At 44.6% G+C, this 17,067-nt stretch overlaps 1 protein-coding gene across 3 annotated transcripts; it reads right to left on the bottom strand.

The window, feature by feature from the left end:
* Positions 1–2,651: 2,651 nt before the first annotated feature.
* LOC127662539 (antimicrobial peptide NK-lysin-like) lies at positions 2,652–16,702 on the bottom strand. 3 transcript variants are annotated; one of them, XM_052153759.1, is made up of 4 exons: positions 16,650–16,702; positions 3,861–3,922; positions 2,983–3,084; positions 2,652–2,873 (listed from the first exon to the last, which is right to left on the bottom strand). In XM_052153759.1, the coding sequence occupies exons 1-4, from the start codon at positions 16,690–16,692 to the stop codon at positions 2,715–2,717; spliced, it is 366 nt and encodes a 121-aa protein (XP_052009719.1). In that variant the 5' UTR covers positions 16,693–16,702; the 3' UTR covers positions 2,652–2,714. The 3 variants fall into 3 exon arrangements, with proteins under 3 accessions (XP_052009719.1, XP_052009718.1, XP_052009720.1); XM_052153758.1 differs by lacking the exon at positions 16,650–16,702 and adding an exon at positions 4,354–4,406; XM_052153760.1 differs by lacking the exons at positions 2,652–2,873; positions 2,983–3,084; positions 3,861–3,922 and adding exons at positions 15,177–15,407; positions 15,517–15,618; positions 16,162–16,223 and having other exon boundaries at positions 16,650–16,694.
* Between the last annotated feature and the right edge of the window lie 365 nt (positions 16,703–17,067).

Below are 17,067 nucleotides of genomic sequence, written 5' to 3' on the forward strand. Positions count from 1 at the left end.
CTTCAGTTTTGTCAGCACAGTACTGTTCAATACACATTCCTGGAGAGTACTACAGGCTTCGATCCTTCATCTGTTACAATTGCCTTCAAATACTTAAAGCTGTGGACTGTTTCCAGCTTCGTACCATTGACCCTGATGTCAGAACTGAATCACTTGGTGTTGTTGGTCATCAACTTGGTCTTCTCTGCACTGATCTCCATGCCATAGGCATGTTTTGTGTAGAAAGGAAATACTTTGCTTTAAAATAGACATAATTTGGCAATTTTTCTAATATTTTGTTTGTACTAAACTGCATAGGTTAAACAGTGTCCGAAATTGCTCCTGTACCTCAGGTAGTGCACTATTTGAAGGGACATCCACTTTGTAGGGGTCTCCGAATCCATAGTGGACATTATCGAGGGCACTCATTCAATCCCATAATGCGTTGCAATAACGAGTGTACGACCAGACCAGACTCTGCTGCTAGTCACGCTGAATGAATTTCCGCGTCTCGCCAGAAGATGGCGTCCACAGCAAACACTAACTACCCAATAGTTTACAGTCTATTTTCTATGTGAACATGTATGAATGACACAAAGACCTTCCGGTCCACTCTGTGTCCGAATTCACGCTCTTGTTCAAGTGGACTAGACCTAAATTAGTGGATAAATGTAGGGAATAGTGAATGAGGGTATAGATGGCGATTTCGTATACATTAACGGTATACTCACCTTGATTATTGAATCAACTCGGTTACTATGTACAGAAAAAAGTAGATAATATATACAGAGAACCTTATTATGGAAATAATGTAACAAATTGTATACGTTTTCTGACCAAAACAACAAATATAATAGTTGGAAAAAGCAGAATTGTATTCTCTCTCAGTCAGAGGATGCCGTTAGTAACGGACGAAGTCTGGAGAGAGCAGGCTCGTGCAGTTCAGATTTCGCGCCATGGCCTGCTTGGAACGATTGACCAATCAGAATCTAGTATTTTAGAGAGCCGCGAGACGCATATTATTTGATATTGTTATTATTATTATTATCTTATATGATTTTAATGTAATTTTTTTCTGTTAAATTAACTAGTGCGTTTGTGCATGTGTGTGCATGTATGTATGTTTGGGCCTTAAGTGTGTGCGTTCTCTCTTAATTTATTTTCAATTTAAAAGTACTTTATTGGCATGATTGTGTTTACATACAATATTGCCAAAGCATTACAAAACAGATAATGACAAGACAAATAATAATGATACGATAGAATTAAAATAAGGTGCCAGGTAATGAATCAAATCAAATAAAAACTATAATAACAATATACACTATACAATATACAATTTTGGACAATATGAACATAAGAAAATAAAAGTACTGTGAATGAAGTACATTAAGGGAGTAATTGGTTTCTGAGGGTGTGCAGCTCAAAATGAATTTAGCTGCAACTGATGCATGATGGTCCTCCCCCAGTAACACCAGCATCTGATCTGATCTCCCCCAGTAACACCAGCATCTGATCTGATCTCCCCCAGTAACACCAGCATCTGATCTGTTTCTGCCAAACTGGAAAACTGTGGCATGAGGGTTGAGAGTTTGTGCAGGTATCTCTCTCTCTCAACTCTGTAAATTTCTCACAGTGAAGGAGAAAGTCTCTCTCTCTCTCTCTCTCTCTCTCTCTCTCTCTCTCTCTCTATTCAAGTCAGTTCAATGGGCTTTATTGGCATGAAAGTTTCAAAAACAATGTTGCCAAAGCATCATATAGAATAAATAAAATAAAAGCTAAATACATTTTGTCCAATAACTTGGACAGTATATAATATAATGATTAGTAATATATAAATAACAGCAATATATAAATTATTATTATTATTTATTTGACCACATCACATTGTGTGTGTGTGTGTGTGTGTGTGTGTGTGTGTGTGTGTTTGTCTAGATCTTTCACTGTTCCTCAGGTTGTTGCATGCTGATTTTTAGGACTTTAAATTCTGAAGTTTCAGAGTTAAACTTGTTTAAGTAAACATTCCTTATTTCTCTGAATATTTCACATTTTAGGAGGCTGTCAGACGCATTTTCATTGTGCTCACTAGCGGATCCTGGCATAGGTGATATAGGCAGGCTCCTAGGGGCGGCCCGACACCCTGCCCTGAGCTTGCAATATCGCGATGGGCGAGAGATGCACCAAATCGTGCCATCCCACACAAAGCTCGCAAGATCACAATGAGCCAAAACTTGTTGAGCGGAGCCTAAATGTTTTATGAGATATATTGAAATATTTTTATATAGGGGGGCTTTCTTGATAAATACCTATATATGTGATAAATTGTGAATACTTTGTTTAATATTTATTTAAAAAATACCGTTTGACAGTCCTGTTTATTTTATATTTTTATTTGTTTCAAACTAAATTTTTAAGTTGACTGCAAAAAACATTCTAGTACTGTAAATGCAAGTGTGTGCGTGTCAAACAAGCAAAAACAACTCTAAAAACTAATTTCCATGATAATTTTAAGACCCTCCTACTACAACAGATAAGTAAGTGTGATATTTACTAATATGCACAATATGCAACACCACTGACCCTTTTGTACTCAGTGTTGCAAAATGATATGAACATATTCAGCAAACAAAACATGCAATTCTTGACATTTTTATTTAGCATTGTATTTTACTTCAATTCACAAAGGGGAAAAAGAATCTCAAGTTTAGAAAAGAAAATTAACTCTATGGCTTTTTCTAGCAAACACCAATGTTTACACAGATGGTCGAAGCATCATCAGTAGTTGAAAGTTCTTCAACCAGCATATCGGTGTACTTGTGCACTAAGTTCTTACACAGGGATTTTAGGAAGCCAATCTCATCACAGACATCTGATAGCTGCTTTTTAATGTCGTTCTGTGGGAAATTCACAACAACAATGGTGTACTTTCTGTATTTGGATATTTTAACATGAATATCAATAGGTTTTTTATCATTTACAAAAGTATTCTAAGAGCACACTGACCGCATTAGTACCAGTGGAGATATGTTTTTTCAGCTTCCTCATGGCCCATTTACATGCCCAGCAAACTCCAGGCAGCTCTTCAGTTTCTTCCATAGACTCACCCTGACAAAACAGACACAACAAAAATATTAGAATTATTAGCTGCAGTTACTTCGACCATGTCCACACTAATCCATCTGGAAAACGATCCGAAAACTGATTACTGCGGATGAGGCCTCTAGATTTTGGTGAAGGAATTCTGGATGAGAAGCATAAACGTAGCAAAATCAATGCATTTCCGAATAAAAACCTGGCCATATTCAGGTCCTCTGAGCCGCATCCACACAAATATGTTTTCGTTTGAATAGTCATTGATTTAGCTGCGTTTGCGACTCTCATCCAGACTGGAATGGTGTTTTCCTCCAACAAAAACGTTCGAAAATGCTCTGGAAAATGATGATGTTAGGAGACAAAACTATTTTCAAACAAAACGGATTATCATGGACGTGAACTTAAACTCTTGAGGATTTAATAACAGCAGATGCCATTGCACTCATAGAACATTAACAAAGCATTTCTGAAATTTTTTGGACAGTGTGACGGCAATACAATGGTTTTTGGGCATGCATCACCCTGAAGTGCCTTAGAGTACCATTTTATTTTGTATTTGAAAATGGTAATCATTCAGCACCACGGTCTAGGTGTATATCAATGTAACAGTACTTTTGAAGCCATTTGATACCATCACTGCGCCATAATACCGCCACAGTACTTTTTTGTAGGGTTATTTTGTTCCTCTTTAAATATTGCTATGCACAGTTAAAAAAACGAAGCATACATTTACAATGACAGAGTGATGCAACTGTCCATCATTAAACATAACGTCAAGGGAAACTCACAGAGCTTTCTTCATGTTCATCTCCAGTCAAGCCTTTGTGCATCTCATAGTGCAGAGCACAAACTGTGAAGAAAAATGAACCATTGATTTAGGACATACCACACCCAAAATATAGCATGTCCTCTACTTAGAGCATGTAACATAAATCCAGCCAAATAGAGGAAAAAGATTGATAAGTGGTTAAAATAAAGTAGCAACAACAATAAATTAATCTTGAAAGGCCAATCAACCTGCTGTCAAAAGCAGCCTAGAATGTGTTTTGAGGATTTTCTACCTGCAACAAAAATGAATTAACAAATTTAACCAATTTGTGCCAGCACTGGCCATCTAAAACCAGTTAAGAAATTTCAGAATTTAAGCTGGTCCAAACTAGCATGACCCGTTTATTTTTTTGTTTGTCTTTTTTCTTCTTCTTCTTCTTCGTCTTCTTCAGCAGGGCACATAAAAAAAGATTATTAATGAAGATAATTAACATTTAATTACTGCAACTATACCTGAGGATATCAGCAGGGTGGCAAGGACGATATTTCGGAACATCTTGTTTGGAGACTTGTAACCGTTTGTTGGCTTCAGGTTTGCAGAAGATCTTTTTATAGGGCTGTTTGAAAACCACAGGTATATAGTCTAAGTGAGATCATTGGCACCTACAACATGTCAAGAAACACACGCACTTTTGAAAACATTTTATTTTTATTTTTTTTTTATTCCTTTACCATAGTTGAGTGTTACATTGATTAATTTTTCTACACTCTGAAACAGTGTTAACACTTCAGCAGTTAGTATCAGTCAAATCGCTCTTGCCTTTAATTTTTCGGGACTTTTTACCAGCAAGTTCCCGTACCAGTAAAGATTACAGCATCTTTTACCTTCTATAAATGGCCAATAAAAATAAAAAAAACACTGGAAATTATATTTGAATATTTGAATTGATGCAAAGATGGTGCTTCTCAGTAACTGGCGATTGGGGTTGATATCGGTGTACTGGAACTTTTGGTAGCAACGTGTTGAGTTCCTAAAGTTTTGAATCCAGCCTGCATTGTGTTCCAATCTCCAATCAATTATTCCTTGGGAATTGAACCCATGACCTTGCAAGTTGAGCTACAATCTCACTTTCAATTTAAATGTAAGGTTTATTTTTTTTATCAAGCTTGATAAAATAAGGTGCCTCCAGTTCTTGAGTCTTGAAAGAGCTGGTCTGCAAACCCACATTTGAAACAGCACCTACGTGTACGATAGGCCCCAAGTTCTATACATCAATTTCACACCTCTACCAAAACAACCAGACAACTCATCAGCAACGTTTGAAAAACCCATAAATTCACACTTCCTAAACCCCTCCACACGGTCTTTGTGGCAATTTTATAGTCACCTTTAGGCTTGAGTTAATCAGCTTTGATCAAGTCTCATATTATTTATTATCCATTGTGTCATCAAGGGTCAAGAACTGTACATCATTAATTCTTGGCTTGCATTGAGAAGAAACAATACATTTGACTTGTCTTGACTCAGCTGGATTAATACAGGTTCCATTTTTTATAACAATGTGATGATGTATCATCAGCAAGATTCAAGATCGTGAAGAGATGCGCTGTAATGTTATTTGATGTCTGAACCAATCATTGACCTTGAGAAAGACATGGCAGTGAAGGAAATGGTTAATGTGTTCACGTGTTGATTTCAAGATTTCAGTCTACCCCCTGCTGGCTTTAATTTGTCTTTAGATCTCCAGTCTCTTATTTATCAGCAATCAGATTAGAATTAATATTGATATGAACTTCATACTAAAATGAAATGCAAACCCATACACACTGACACTATATGGCCAAAATGTGACCATAACAGCCATAAATGCTTGTGGAACATGCTATACTATGGTATTACTTATTACCACAAGCATTTATTGCTGTTATGGGGAGTTAATTGGGAGTTCCCCTTCTGTCGCTCTCTCCACGTTGTGTCGGAGAAGCGACACTAGGGGTCTCTCTTGAGCGCCGATATTCACCTCTTATCTATGAAAAAAGGCCAATGAGAGTTGGCAGCCAGTATTTGCATGTCCCGCCCCCGGACATACGGGTATTTAAGCGGCGCAAATACGGGAGTTCATTCAGAAAAATTTCTTCGGAGCCGATGGTCTGTCTGCAGTTTGCTGCGAGTTACACGCCACTTAAACGTTCCTGTTTTCCTCTGACGATCTGCATGCTGTTGGATCTTGACGGCGCACAACAGCGGCTTTCTCCTTCTCAGTGCACGGCGTGCATTGTTGCCCCTGAGCGCTCGACAGCGCAGACACGCATACACACACACACTGTGTATTAAAAGAGTTTTTACTAAAAGAGTAATTTTCTCTAAAAGAGCAAACACAGCGGCGTTGAACGTCCTTTTAAGGACGCGTCTTTTTCAAGATGCCTTTCCGCCCCTGTGTCGTTCCTGGATGCGGTAGAGTGCTCTCTGCTTCAGACGGCCACAGGCGCTGTCTCGTGTGTTTGGGCCGCGATCACACCGAGGCGGCGTTTGTGGATGGTTCATGTTCTCACTGCGAGAACATGACCATGACCACGTTCGCGATCGCGGCTCGCTTTCAACAGAAAGCGAGCCACCCCAGCTGCACCCCGCATTGCTCCTTCTTCCCACGGGATTAAGGACGGTGCGGTTGGCGCTGGGGGCGATTTGGGGGCGGCAGCGGGTGCAGTTTCGCCGGGTAGCCCCCCGCGAACCTCCCGTTCCCCGACACGCTCGCTGGTCTCCGTCCACGCTCAGGTCTACCTGACGTGTCACGACAGACGATGGCCACCCTAGTGGTCCAGGAACGCCATCTTTGGCTCAACCTGGTCGAGATGCGTGAGGCTGACAAAAACCGCTTCCTGGACGCACCTGTCTCCCAGATTGGCCTTTTCGGTGACACCGTCGAGGACTTCGCCCAACAGTTCTCCGCGGTGAAGAAGCAGACGGAGGCCATTTCGCACATCATGCCCTGCCGCAGACCTGCCGCTACGGGCCCTGCCCCGTCTGCCTGCCGAGGGCGTCCCCTGCGAGAAACCAGCTCCTGCTCCGCCTCAACCCGGGCCCAGCTCTCAGCCCCAGCGTCGAGCACTCCGCAGGCGGCGCACGCCCCTGTCTCACGAACCCCCTCCAGGACCCGGAAGGCTCCCAAGCGTTCCTGAGACAGCCGACCCAGAGCCGAAGACGTTAGCTCCGGAGGTGGTAAGACCGCTCCGTCCCCGGTGGAGGGCCGGGAGGAGAATCCTTTGTTTTTTCATTTGCCACACCCCTGACGGGGCTGTGGTACCCACATTCTCAATAAAAGAGATATTTCCTTTGCCTCTGGGTCACCTGGCCCGCAAATGCCGTTTTCACGGCAATGTGCTTTCAGATCACAATAGTCCCGGTACACCGGACGCGGCGATCCCGCCTTCCGCCTGCCCACGACTGTCCCCCGGCCGGCCGGTTCAGACGAGTCCAGAGGACACCAACATCAGACCTCCTCCTCAGTCAAGAACCCGCCCCCTGCCGGGCGCGCGGAGCAAGGTAAGTGCTTTGAGTCTATTCTCAGCACCTCAGCCTCAGGCCGCAACGAAGCCGCCCGACGCTTCATTACCTGTTCCGCCCCGCTGCGAGGCCCCACCGGGTACGTCCAAAATACTCGTCCCTTTGGTGCCCCTAGCGCAGAGCTGGGAAGCATGGCTTTCGCTTCCCAACGCATCACGCTGGCTGCACCGGACCATTCGACTTCGGTTACGCAATTCAGTTTGCCTGGCTCCCGCCTTCAGGGGCGTCCGCTTCGCAGTACACGGCGAGCATGCCAGTTCCTGCGCACGGAAATCGCGACCCTCTTAGCCAAGGGCGCGGTAGAGCCCGTCCCTCCAACCGAAATGAGGAAGGGTTTCTACAGCCCTTACTTCATTGTACCCAAGAAAGGCGGCGGCTTACGACCCATCCTGGACTTGCGAAGTTTTCAATCGGGCCTTGTTAAAACTCCCGTTCAAAATGCTTACGCAGAGAAATATTCTGGCTGGCGTTCAGCATCTAGATTGGTTCGCAGCGGTGGACCTGAAGGACGCGTACTTCCACGTCTCAATTCTGCCACGACACCGACCCTTCCTACGGTTCGCGTTCGACGGCCAGGCGTTTCAGTACAAAGTCCTCCCCTTCGGCCTGTCTCTGTCCCCTCGCGTCTTCACGAAAGTCGCAGAGGCGGCCCTTGCCCCGCTACTGAGTAGCCGGCATCCGCATTCTCAACTACCTCGACGACTGGCTCATCCTAGCACACTCTCGAGAGTTACTATGCACACACAGAGACCAGGTGCTCCGGCACCTCAGCCGCTGGGGCTTCAGGTCAACTGGGAAAAGAGCAAGCTCACTCCGGTTCAGAGCATCTCTTTTCTCGGGTTGGAGTTAGACTCAGTCTCAATGACAGCACGTCTCACGAGCGAGCGTGCTCAGTCGGTGCTGGACTGCCTCGCTTCCTTCAAGCCAGGCACAGTGGTCCCTCTAAAACTTTTCCAGAGGCTCCTGGGGCATATGGCGTCCTCCATGGCGGTCGCGCCGCTGGGGTTGATGCATATGAGACCACTCCAGCACTGGCTCCAGACTCGAGTCCCGAGACACGCATGGCACCGCGGCACGCATCGGGTAAGGATCACCCCGCCTGCCTCAAAACACTCTGACCCTGGACAGACCTCTGCTTTTTACGGGCAGGAGTGCCCCTGCAGCAGGTGTCCGGCGCGTCCTGGTCACAACCGGCGCCTCCTGGTCGGGTGGGGTGCCGTGTGCAGCGGGCACGCAGCAGCGGGCCGTTGGAAAGGGGCCCCGCTGCGTTGGCACATCAATTGCCTGGAGTTGCTGACCGTCCTTCTTGCTCTCAGGAAGTTCCTCCCGTTAGTTCAGGACAAACATGTCCTCGTGAGATAGGACAGCACCACGGTGGTGGCGTACATAAATCGCCAAGGCGGCGACGCTCCGCCACATGTCACAACTTCGCCGCCGTCTCCTCCTATGGAGGACTCAAGTCGCTGCGTGCCACTCACATCCCCGGCAAGCTCAACGTCGTAGCGGACGCGCTATCACGACAACGCCTGCCCGGCAGGGAGTGGAGGCTTCACCCCCAGTCGGTCCAGCTGATTTGGGAACGGTTTGGCAAGGCCCAGGTAGACCTGTTCGCCGCCCAGGAAACCTCCCACTGCCCGCTCTGGTACGCCCTAACAGAGGCTCCCCTCGGGACAGAAGCTCTGGCACACAGCTGTCCCTCGGGGCTGCGCAAGTACGCATTTACCCCAGTGAGCCTTCTTGCACCGGTGCTGTGCAAGGTCAGGGAGGACGAGGAGCAAGTCACGTTGGTGGCCCCCTACTGGCCCACTCGGACTTGGTTCTCGGAACTCAGGTTCCTCGCGACAGCTCCTCCCTGGCGAATTCCCCTGAGAAAGGACCTCCTCTCTCAGGGACGGGGCACGCTCTGGCACCCGCGCCCAGACCTCTGGAACCTCCACGTCTGGTCCCTGGACGGGACACGGAAGAGCTAGCCGGCTTACCGGCGACCGTTGTGAATACCATCAACCAAGCCAGAGCTCCCTCTACCAGGCACCTTTACGCCCTAAAGTGGCGCTTGTTCATGCAGATTGGTGTTCTTCCGAGGCGAAGACCCACAGAGATGCGCTGATTAGGTCAGTGCTTCTGTTCCTACAGGAGAGGCTGGACAGGAGGCTGTCCCCGTCCACCCTCAAGGTGTATGTTGCCGCTATCGACGCCCACCACGATCCTGTAGACGGCAAGTCTTTGGGTAAGCACGACCTGATCCTCAGGTTCCTGAGAGCGCTCGGAGGTTGAATCCCTCCCGGCCAGGCCTAGTTCCCTCCTGGGATCTCTCGGTAGTCTTGGCAGGACTCCAGAAACCTCCCTTCGAGCCGCTCGAATCAGTTGGACTCAGGGCCCTCTCTCTTAAGACGGCCCTGCTGATCGCTTCGCCTCCATTAAGAGGGTCGGGGACCTGCAAGCGTTCTCTGTCAGCGACACTTGCCTGGAGTTCGGTCCGGCAGATACGTCTGTGATCCTAAGACCGCTGACCGGGCTATGTGCCCAAGGTTCCTACCACACCATTCCAAGATCAGGTAGTGAACCTGCAAGTGCTGCCCGGGAGGAGGCAGACCCAGCCCTTTCGTTGCTGTGTCCAGTGCGCGCCCTGCGCATTTACCTGGACCGCACACAGAGCACCAGGCGCTCTGAGCAGCTCTTTGTCTGCTTTGGGGGATGGCAGAAAGGGAATGCCGTCTCCAAACAGAGGCTCGCCCACTGGGTTGTCGATGCCATCACACTGGCTTATCACACCCAGGCCGTGCCCCTACCCGTACGGGTCCGAGCTCACTCAACAAGGGGTGTTAGCGTCCTCGTGGGCACTGGCCAAGGGCACCTCCCTAGCAGACATCTGTAGAGCCGCGGGTTGGGCAACACCCAACACCTTCGCGAGGTTTTACAACCTCCGCGTTGAGTCGGTTGCGTCTCGTGTTTTCTCAGCTCCGAGCCCATAGAACTTCGGTAACACGTGAGACCGACCGGCCGGGTGGATCGCTTGCGCCAGCGCCTTTTCCTGACGTCAAGGTAAAGTAGTGCGCCTTCTAACCAGGGCGCCCCACTCCGAGTCGGGCCCCTGGTCGATTCCTCCCCAGCCCTCCGGGTCCGCGGTTCAGCGGAGGAACTCGCCGACCCAAGCCACTGCGGGTACCCTGATGGCTACCCTGTACTGGTATAGGTGCTCCACAGGTAAAGTAGAAGGCCTCCTGTGCGGACGCCCCCTGTGTGTATTTCCACGGTTCTGTTCCCTTACGAGCGGACCCCCATGTCTCCCTTAGGCAGTTACAGCTGCCCCGGTCGCCGTGCTGTAGCAACTCCCCCTTCGAGGCTGGGATCTACCACCGCACCATACTTTCCACCACGAGCCCTAAGGCGGCCGTGTGACGTGTCTACCACTTTTCCTCCCCAAGAAAAAGGGCAGGTGTGGTCTCCGCGAGGGTCTGGGTAAGACCCCTTCCCTATATGCGTGTAAGGGCCCGGCCGTGATTGCTCTATCGCGAGAAACATAGAGAGAAAGAGGCCCAGCCAGGCTGGCCCGTTCCCATGTTGGCAAACATCGCCTTGTTCCCCTCCCATGGTAACTAGAAGGATCCCGATGTTCAGTATGGGGCATTGGGGAAGAGTGCGTGCAGCCGGGTACAGGCGATGCGTGGCACTGGATGAATCCCTGCCCGCCTCTGTATCGGCAGTTCACGTACACAGTTCAGCACATGGCAAGATTGGAATGGGTCCCCTAGTGTCGCTTCTCCGACACAACGTGGAGAGAGCGACAGAAGGAGAACGTTTGGTTACGTATGTAACCTCCGTTCCCGAGGAGAGAACGACACGTTGTGTCTTTCCTCCGCCATGTCACTGAACCGAGCCACTGTTGTGGCCGGACCATTTCCGGCTCCTCAGAAAAATCCTGAATGAACTCCCGTATTTGCGCCGCTTAAATACCCGTATGTCCGGGGGCGGGACATGCAAATACTGGCTGCGAACTCTCATTGGCCTTTTTTCATAGATCAGAGGTGAATATCGGCGCTCAAGAGAGACCCCTAGTGTCGCTTCTCCGACACAACGTGTCGTTCCCTCCCTCGGGGAACGGAGGTTACATACGTAACCAAACGTTCTTCTGGCTTCTCGGAAGGTGTTCCACTTCATTTTAGAACAAGGCTCAAGATTGGGAAGCACAGACTATTGCTTTTAGTGTCAAAATTATATCTCCCAAAAACTGCTCAATCTACTAAATGCAAATAGGCAAAATATCAGATTATAAAAGCTGAAATAAATGTGTTACATAAAAGAGTTCATCTCCAAGCTGCAAAATGCACTGCGCTCGTGAACGGTGCTTTTTGAGGCCGAAAAATACTCTACGCAACTATGTGAACGCAGATGCTTCAAGCTAAACAAGCTTGATTGCATACGTTGGTGCATTACAAAATATGTTAAGGCCGGTTTATACTGTGCATCGGCCTCTACACAATGGCCTACGTAGTTGTTTGCATTAATAGTTCTGCATCGTTCTATGAGTACACAGCCAAAATGCTTGTGTATTGAGGGAAAATGCCTTCAGTTCAGTCCCTTAGTCTGGTAGACCATTGGGGCACCAGACAAAACCGAACAACCAGCTTCCTCCATTCTCAAGGAGACGCTATATGTCAAGCCTGTCCACTCTCGGATGTTGTCTTCCCACCTCTTTCTCTGCCTGCCTCTCTTTCTTTTCCCTTGTACGGTGCCTTGTAGGATTATCTTGGAAAGTCCTGATGATCTTGAGACATGCCTGTACCACTGCAGTTTGTGTTTTTTCACAGTGGTCAGGAGGTCCTCGTGTCCAATGGCTTGTCTGACCCTTTGCCGTATCTCTTCATTTGTGACATGTATGATCTTTGTATGAGACACCAAGGATCTTTTGGAAGCATCTCTGTGGCCTTAATCCTTTTCTCTAAGTCAGCTGTTATGGTCCATGCTTCACAGGCGTGGAGAAATGTGGAGATCACTAGTGAGTGCATCAGTCTGATCTTTGAGCTGAGTGCAATGTTCTTATTGTTCCAGATGGGCTTCAGTTTTGTCAGCACAGTACTGTTGAATACACATTCCTGGAGAGTACTACAGGCTTCGATCCTTCATCTGTTACAATTGCCTTCAAATACTTAAAGCTGTGGACTGTTTCCAGCTTCGTACCATTGACCCTGATGTCAGAACTGAATCACTTGGTGTTGTTGGTCATCAGCTTGGTCTTCTCTGCATTGATCCCCATGCCTTAGGCATGTTTTGTGTAGAAAGGAAATACTTTGCTTTAAAATAGACATAAATTGGCAATTTTTCTAATATTTTGTTTGTACTAAACTGCATATGTTAAACAGTGTCCGAAATCGCTCCTGTACCTCAGGTAGTGCACTATTTGAAGGGACATCCACTTTACAGGGGTCTCCGAATCCATAGTGGACATTATCGAGGGCACTCATTCAATCCCATAATGCGGTGCACTAACGAGTGTACGACCAGACCAGACTCTGCTGATAGTCACGCTGAATGAATTTCCGCGTCTCGCCAGAAGATGGCGTCCACAGCAAACGCTAACTACCCAATAGTTTACAGTCTATTTTCTATGTGAACATGTATGGATGACACAAAGACCTTCCGGTCCACTCTGTGTCCGAATTCACGCTCTCGTTCAAGTGGACTAGACCTAAATTAGTGGATAAATGTAGGGAATAGTGAATGAGGGTATAGATGGCGATTTCGTATACATTAACGGTATACTCACCATGATTATTGAATCAACTCGGTTACTATGTACAGAAACAAGTAGATAATATATACAGAGAACGTTATTATGGAAATAATGTAACAAATTGTATACGTTTTCTGACCAAAACAACAAATATAATAGTTGGAAAAAGCAGAATTGTATTCTCTCTCAGTCAGAGGATGCCGTTAGTAACGGACGAAGTCTGGAGAGAGCAGGCTCGTGCAGTTCAGATTTCGCGCCATGGCCTGCTTGGAACGATTGACCAATCAGAATCTAGTATTTTAGAGAGCCGCGAGACGCATATTATTTGATATTGTTATTATTATTATTATCTTATATGATTTTAATGTAATTTTTTCTGTTAAATTAACTAGTGCGTTTGTGCATGTGTGTGCATGTATGTATGTTTGGGCCTTAATTGTGTGCGTTCTCTCTTAATTTATTTTCAATTTAAAAGTACTTTATTGGCATGATTGTGTTTACATACAATATTGCCAAAGCATTACAAAACAGATAATGACAAGACAAATAATAATGATACGACAGAATTAAAATAAGGTGCCAGGTAATGAATCAAATCAAATAAAAACTATAATAACAATATACACTATACAATATACAATTTTGGACATTATGAACATAAGAAAATAAAAGTACTGTGAATGAAGTACATTAAGGCAGTAATTGGTTTCTGAGGGTGTGCAGCTCAAAAATGAATTTAGCTGCAACTGATGCATGATGGTCCTCCCCCAGTAACACCAGCATCTGATCTGATCTCCCCCAGTAACACCAGCATCTGATCTGATCTCCCCCAGTAACACCAGCATCTGATCTGATCTCCCCCAGTAACACCAGCATCTGATCTGATCTCCCCCAGTAACACCAGCATCTGATCTGTTTCTGCCAAACTGGAAAACTGTGGCATGAGGGTTGAGAGTTTGTGGAGGTATCTCTCTCTCTCAACTCTGTAAATTTCTCACAGTGAAGGAGAAAGTCTCTCTCTCTCTCTCTCTCTCTCTCTCTCTCTCTCTCTCTCTCTCTCTCTCTCTCTATTCAAGTCAGTTCAATGGGCTTTATTGGCATGAAAGTTTCAAAAAATAATGTTGCCAAAGCATCATATAGAATAAATAAAAGCTAAATACATTTTGTCCAATAACTTGGACAGTATATAATATAATGATTAGTAATATATAAATAACAGCAATATATAAATTATTATTATTATTTATTTGACCACATCACATTGTGTGTGTGTGTGTGTGTGTGTGTGTGTGTGTGTGTGTTTGTCTAGATCTTTCACTGTTCCTCAGGTTGTTGCATGCTGATTTTTAGGACTTTAAATTCTGAAGTTTCAGAGTTAAACTTGTTTAAGTAAACATTCCTTATTTCTCTGAATATTTCACATTTTAGGAGGCTGTCAGACGCATTTTCATTGTGCTCACTAGCGGATCCTGGCATAGGTGATATAGGCAGGCTCCTAGGGGCGACCCGACACCCTGCCCTGTGCTTGCAATATCGCTGATGGGCTGAGAGATGCACCAAATCGTGCCATCCCACACAAAGCTTCGCAAGATCACAATGAGCCAAAACTTGTTGAGCGGAGCCTAAATGTTTTATGAGATATATTGAAATATTTTTATATAGGGGGCTTTCTTGATAAATACCTATATATGTGATAAATTGTGAATACTTTGTTTAATATTTATTTAAAAATACCGTTTGACAGTCCTGTTTATTTTATATTTTTATTTGTTTCAAACTAAATTTTTAAGTTGACTGCAAAAAACATTCTAGTACTGTAAAGGCAAGTGTGTGCGTGTCAAACAAGCAAAAACAACTCTAAAAACTAATTTCCATGATAATTTTAAGACCCTCCTACTACAACAGATAAGTAAGTGTGATATTTACTAATATGCACAATATGCAACACCACTGACCCTTTTGTACTCAGTGTTGCAAAATGATATGAACATATTCAGCAAACAAAACATGCAATTCTTGACATTTTTATTTAGCATTTTATTTTACTTCAATTCACAAAGGGGGATAAAAAAATCTCAAGTTTAGAAAAGAAAATTAACTCTATGGCTTTTTCTAGCAAACACCAATGTTTACACAGATGGTCGAAGCATCATCAGAAGTTGAAAGTTCTTCAACCAGCATATCGGTGTACTTGTGCACTAAGTTCTTACACAGGGATTTTAGGAAGCCAATCTCATCACAGACATCTGATAGCTGCTTTTTAATGTCGTCCTGTGGGAAATTCACAACAACAATGGTGTACTTTCTGTATTTGGATATTTTAACATGAATATCAATAGGTTTTTTATCATTTACAAAAGTATTCTAAGAGCACACTGACCGCATTAGTACCAGTGGAGATATGTTTTTTCAGCTTCCTCATGGCCCATTTACATGCCCAGCAAACTCCAGGCAGCTCTTCAGTTTCTTTCATAGACTCACCCTGACAAAACAGACACAACAAAAATATTAGAATTATTAGCTGCAGTTACTTCGACCATGTCCACACTAATCCATTTTTCTTTGAAAACCATTTTCCACATTTCACTTTGTTCTCCACCGAAAACGCTCTCCATTACCGCATAGTATGGAAAACGATCCGAAAACGGATTACTGTGGATGAGGCCACTGCCATTGCACTCATAGAACATTAACAAAGCATTTCTGAAATTTTTTGGACAGTATGACGGCAATACAATGGTTTTTGGGCATGCATCACCCTGAAGTGCCTTAGAGTACCATTTTATTTTGTATTTGAAAATGGTAATCATTCAGCACCACGGTCTAGGTGTATATCAATGTAACAGTACTTTTGAAGCCATTTGATACCATCACTACACCATAATACCGCCACAGTACTTTTTTGTAAGGTTATTTTGTTCCTCTTTAAATATTGCAATGCACAGTTAAAAAAACGAAGCATACATTTACAATGACAGAGTGATGCAACTGTCCATCATTAAACATAACGTCAAGGGAAACTCACAGAGCTTTCTTCAGGATCATCTCCAGTCAAGCCTTTGTGCATCTCATAGTGCAGAGCACAAACTGTGAAGAAAAATGAACCATTGATTTAGGACATACCACACCCAAAAGATGGCACTTCCCCTACTTAGAGCATGTAACATAAATCCAACCAAATAGTGGAAAAAGATTGATAAGTGGTTAAAATAAAGTAGCAACAACAATAAATTAATGTTGAAAGGCCAATCAGCCTACTGTCAAAAGCAGCCTAAAATATGTTTTGAGGATTTTCTACCTGCAACCAAAATTAACAAATTTAACCAATTTGTGCCAGCACTGGCCATCTAAAACCAGTTTTTAATTTAAGCTGGTCAAAACTAGCCTGACCCGTTTATTTTTTTTTGTTTGTCTTCTTCTTCTTCTTCTTCTTCTTCTTCTTCTTCTTCAGCAGGGCACATAAAAAAAAGATTATTAATGAAGATAATTAACATTTAATTACTGCAACTATACCTGAGGATATCAGCAGGGTGGCAAGGACGATATTTCGGAACATCTTGTTTGGAGACTCGTAACCGTTTGTTGGCTTCAGGTTTGCAGAAGATCTTTTTATAGGGCTGTTTGAAAACCACAGGCGTATAGTCTAAGTGAGATCATTGGCACCTACAACATGTCAAGAAACACGCACACTTTGATTTTTTTTTTTTACTTTTTAATTTTTTATTCCTTTACCATAGTTGAGTGTTACATTGATACATTTTTTTACACTCTGACTCAGTGTTTAATAAATAAACAAAATAATTTGTGAATACAAAAAGTATTTATTATATTATTGTAGCATCAGAGTATGTGAACATGTTGAGATTAAGGGATCATTTATAATCCAGTTTGCCTACCATGCAGTGAGAAAATAATTCAGGCAAGTTTAAGT

The sequence above is a fragment of the Xyrauchen texanus genome, chromosome 22 (genome assembly GCF_025860055.1).
Source record: "Xyrauchen texanus isolate HMW12.3.18 chromosome 22, RBS_HiC_50CHRs, whole genome shotgun sequence".
NCBI classification, from domain to species: Eukaryota; Metazoa; Chordata; class Actinopteri; order Cypriniformes; family Catostomidae; genus Xyrauchen; species Xyrauchen texanus.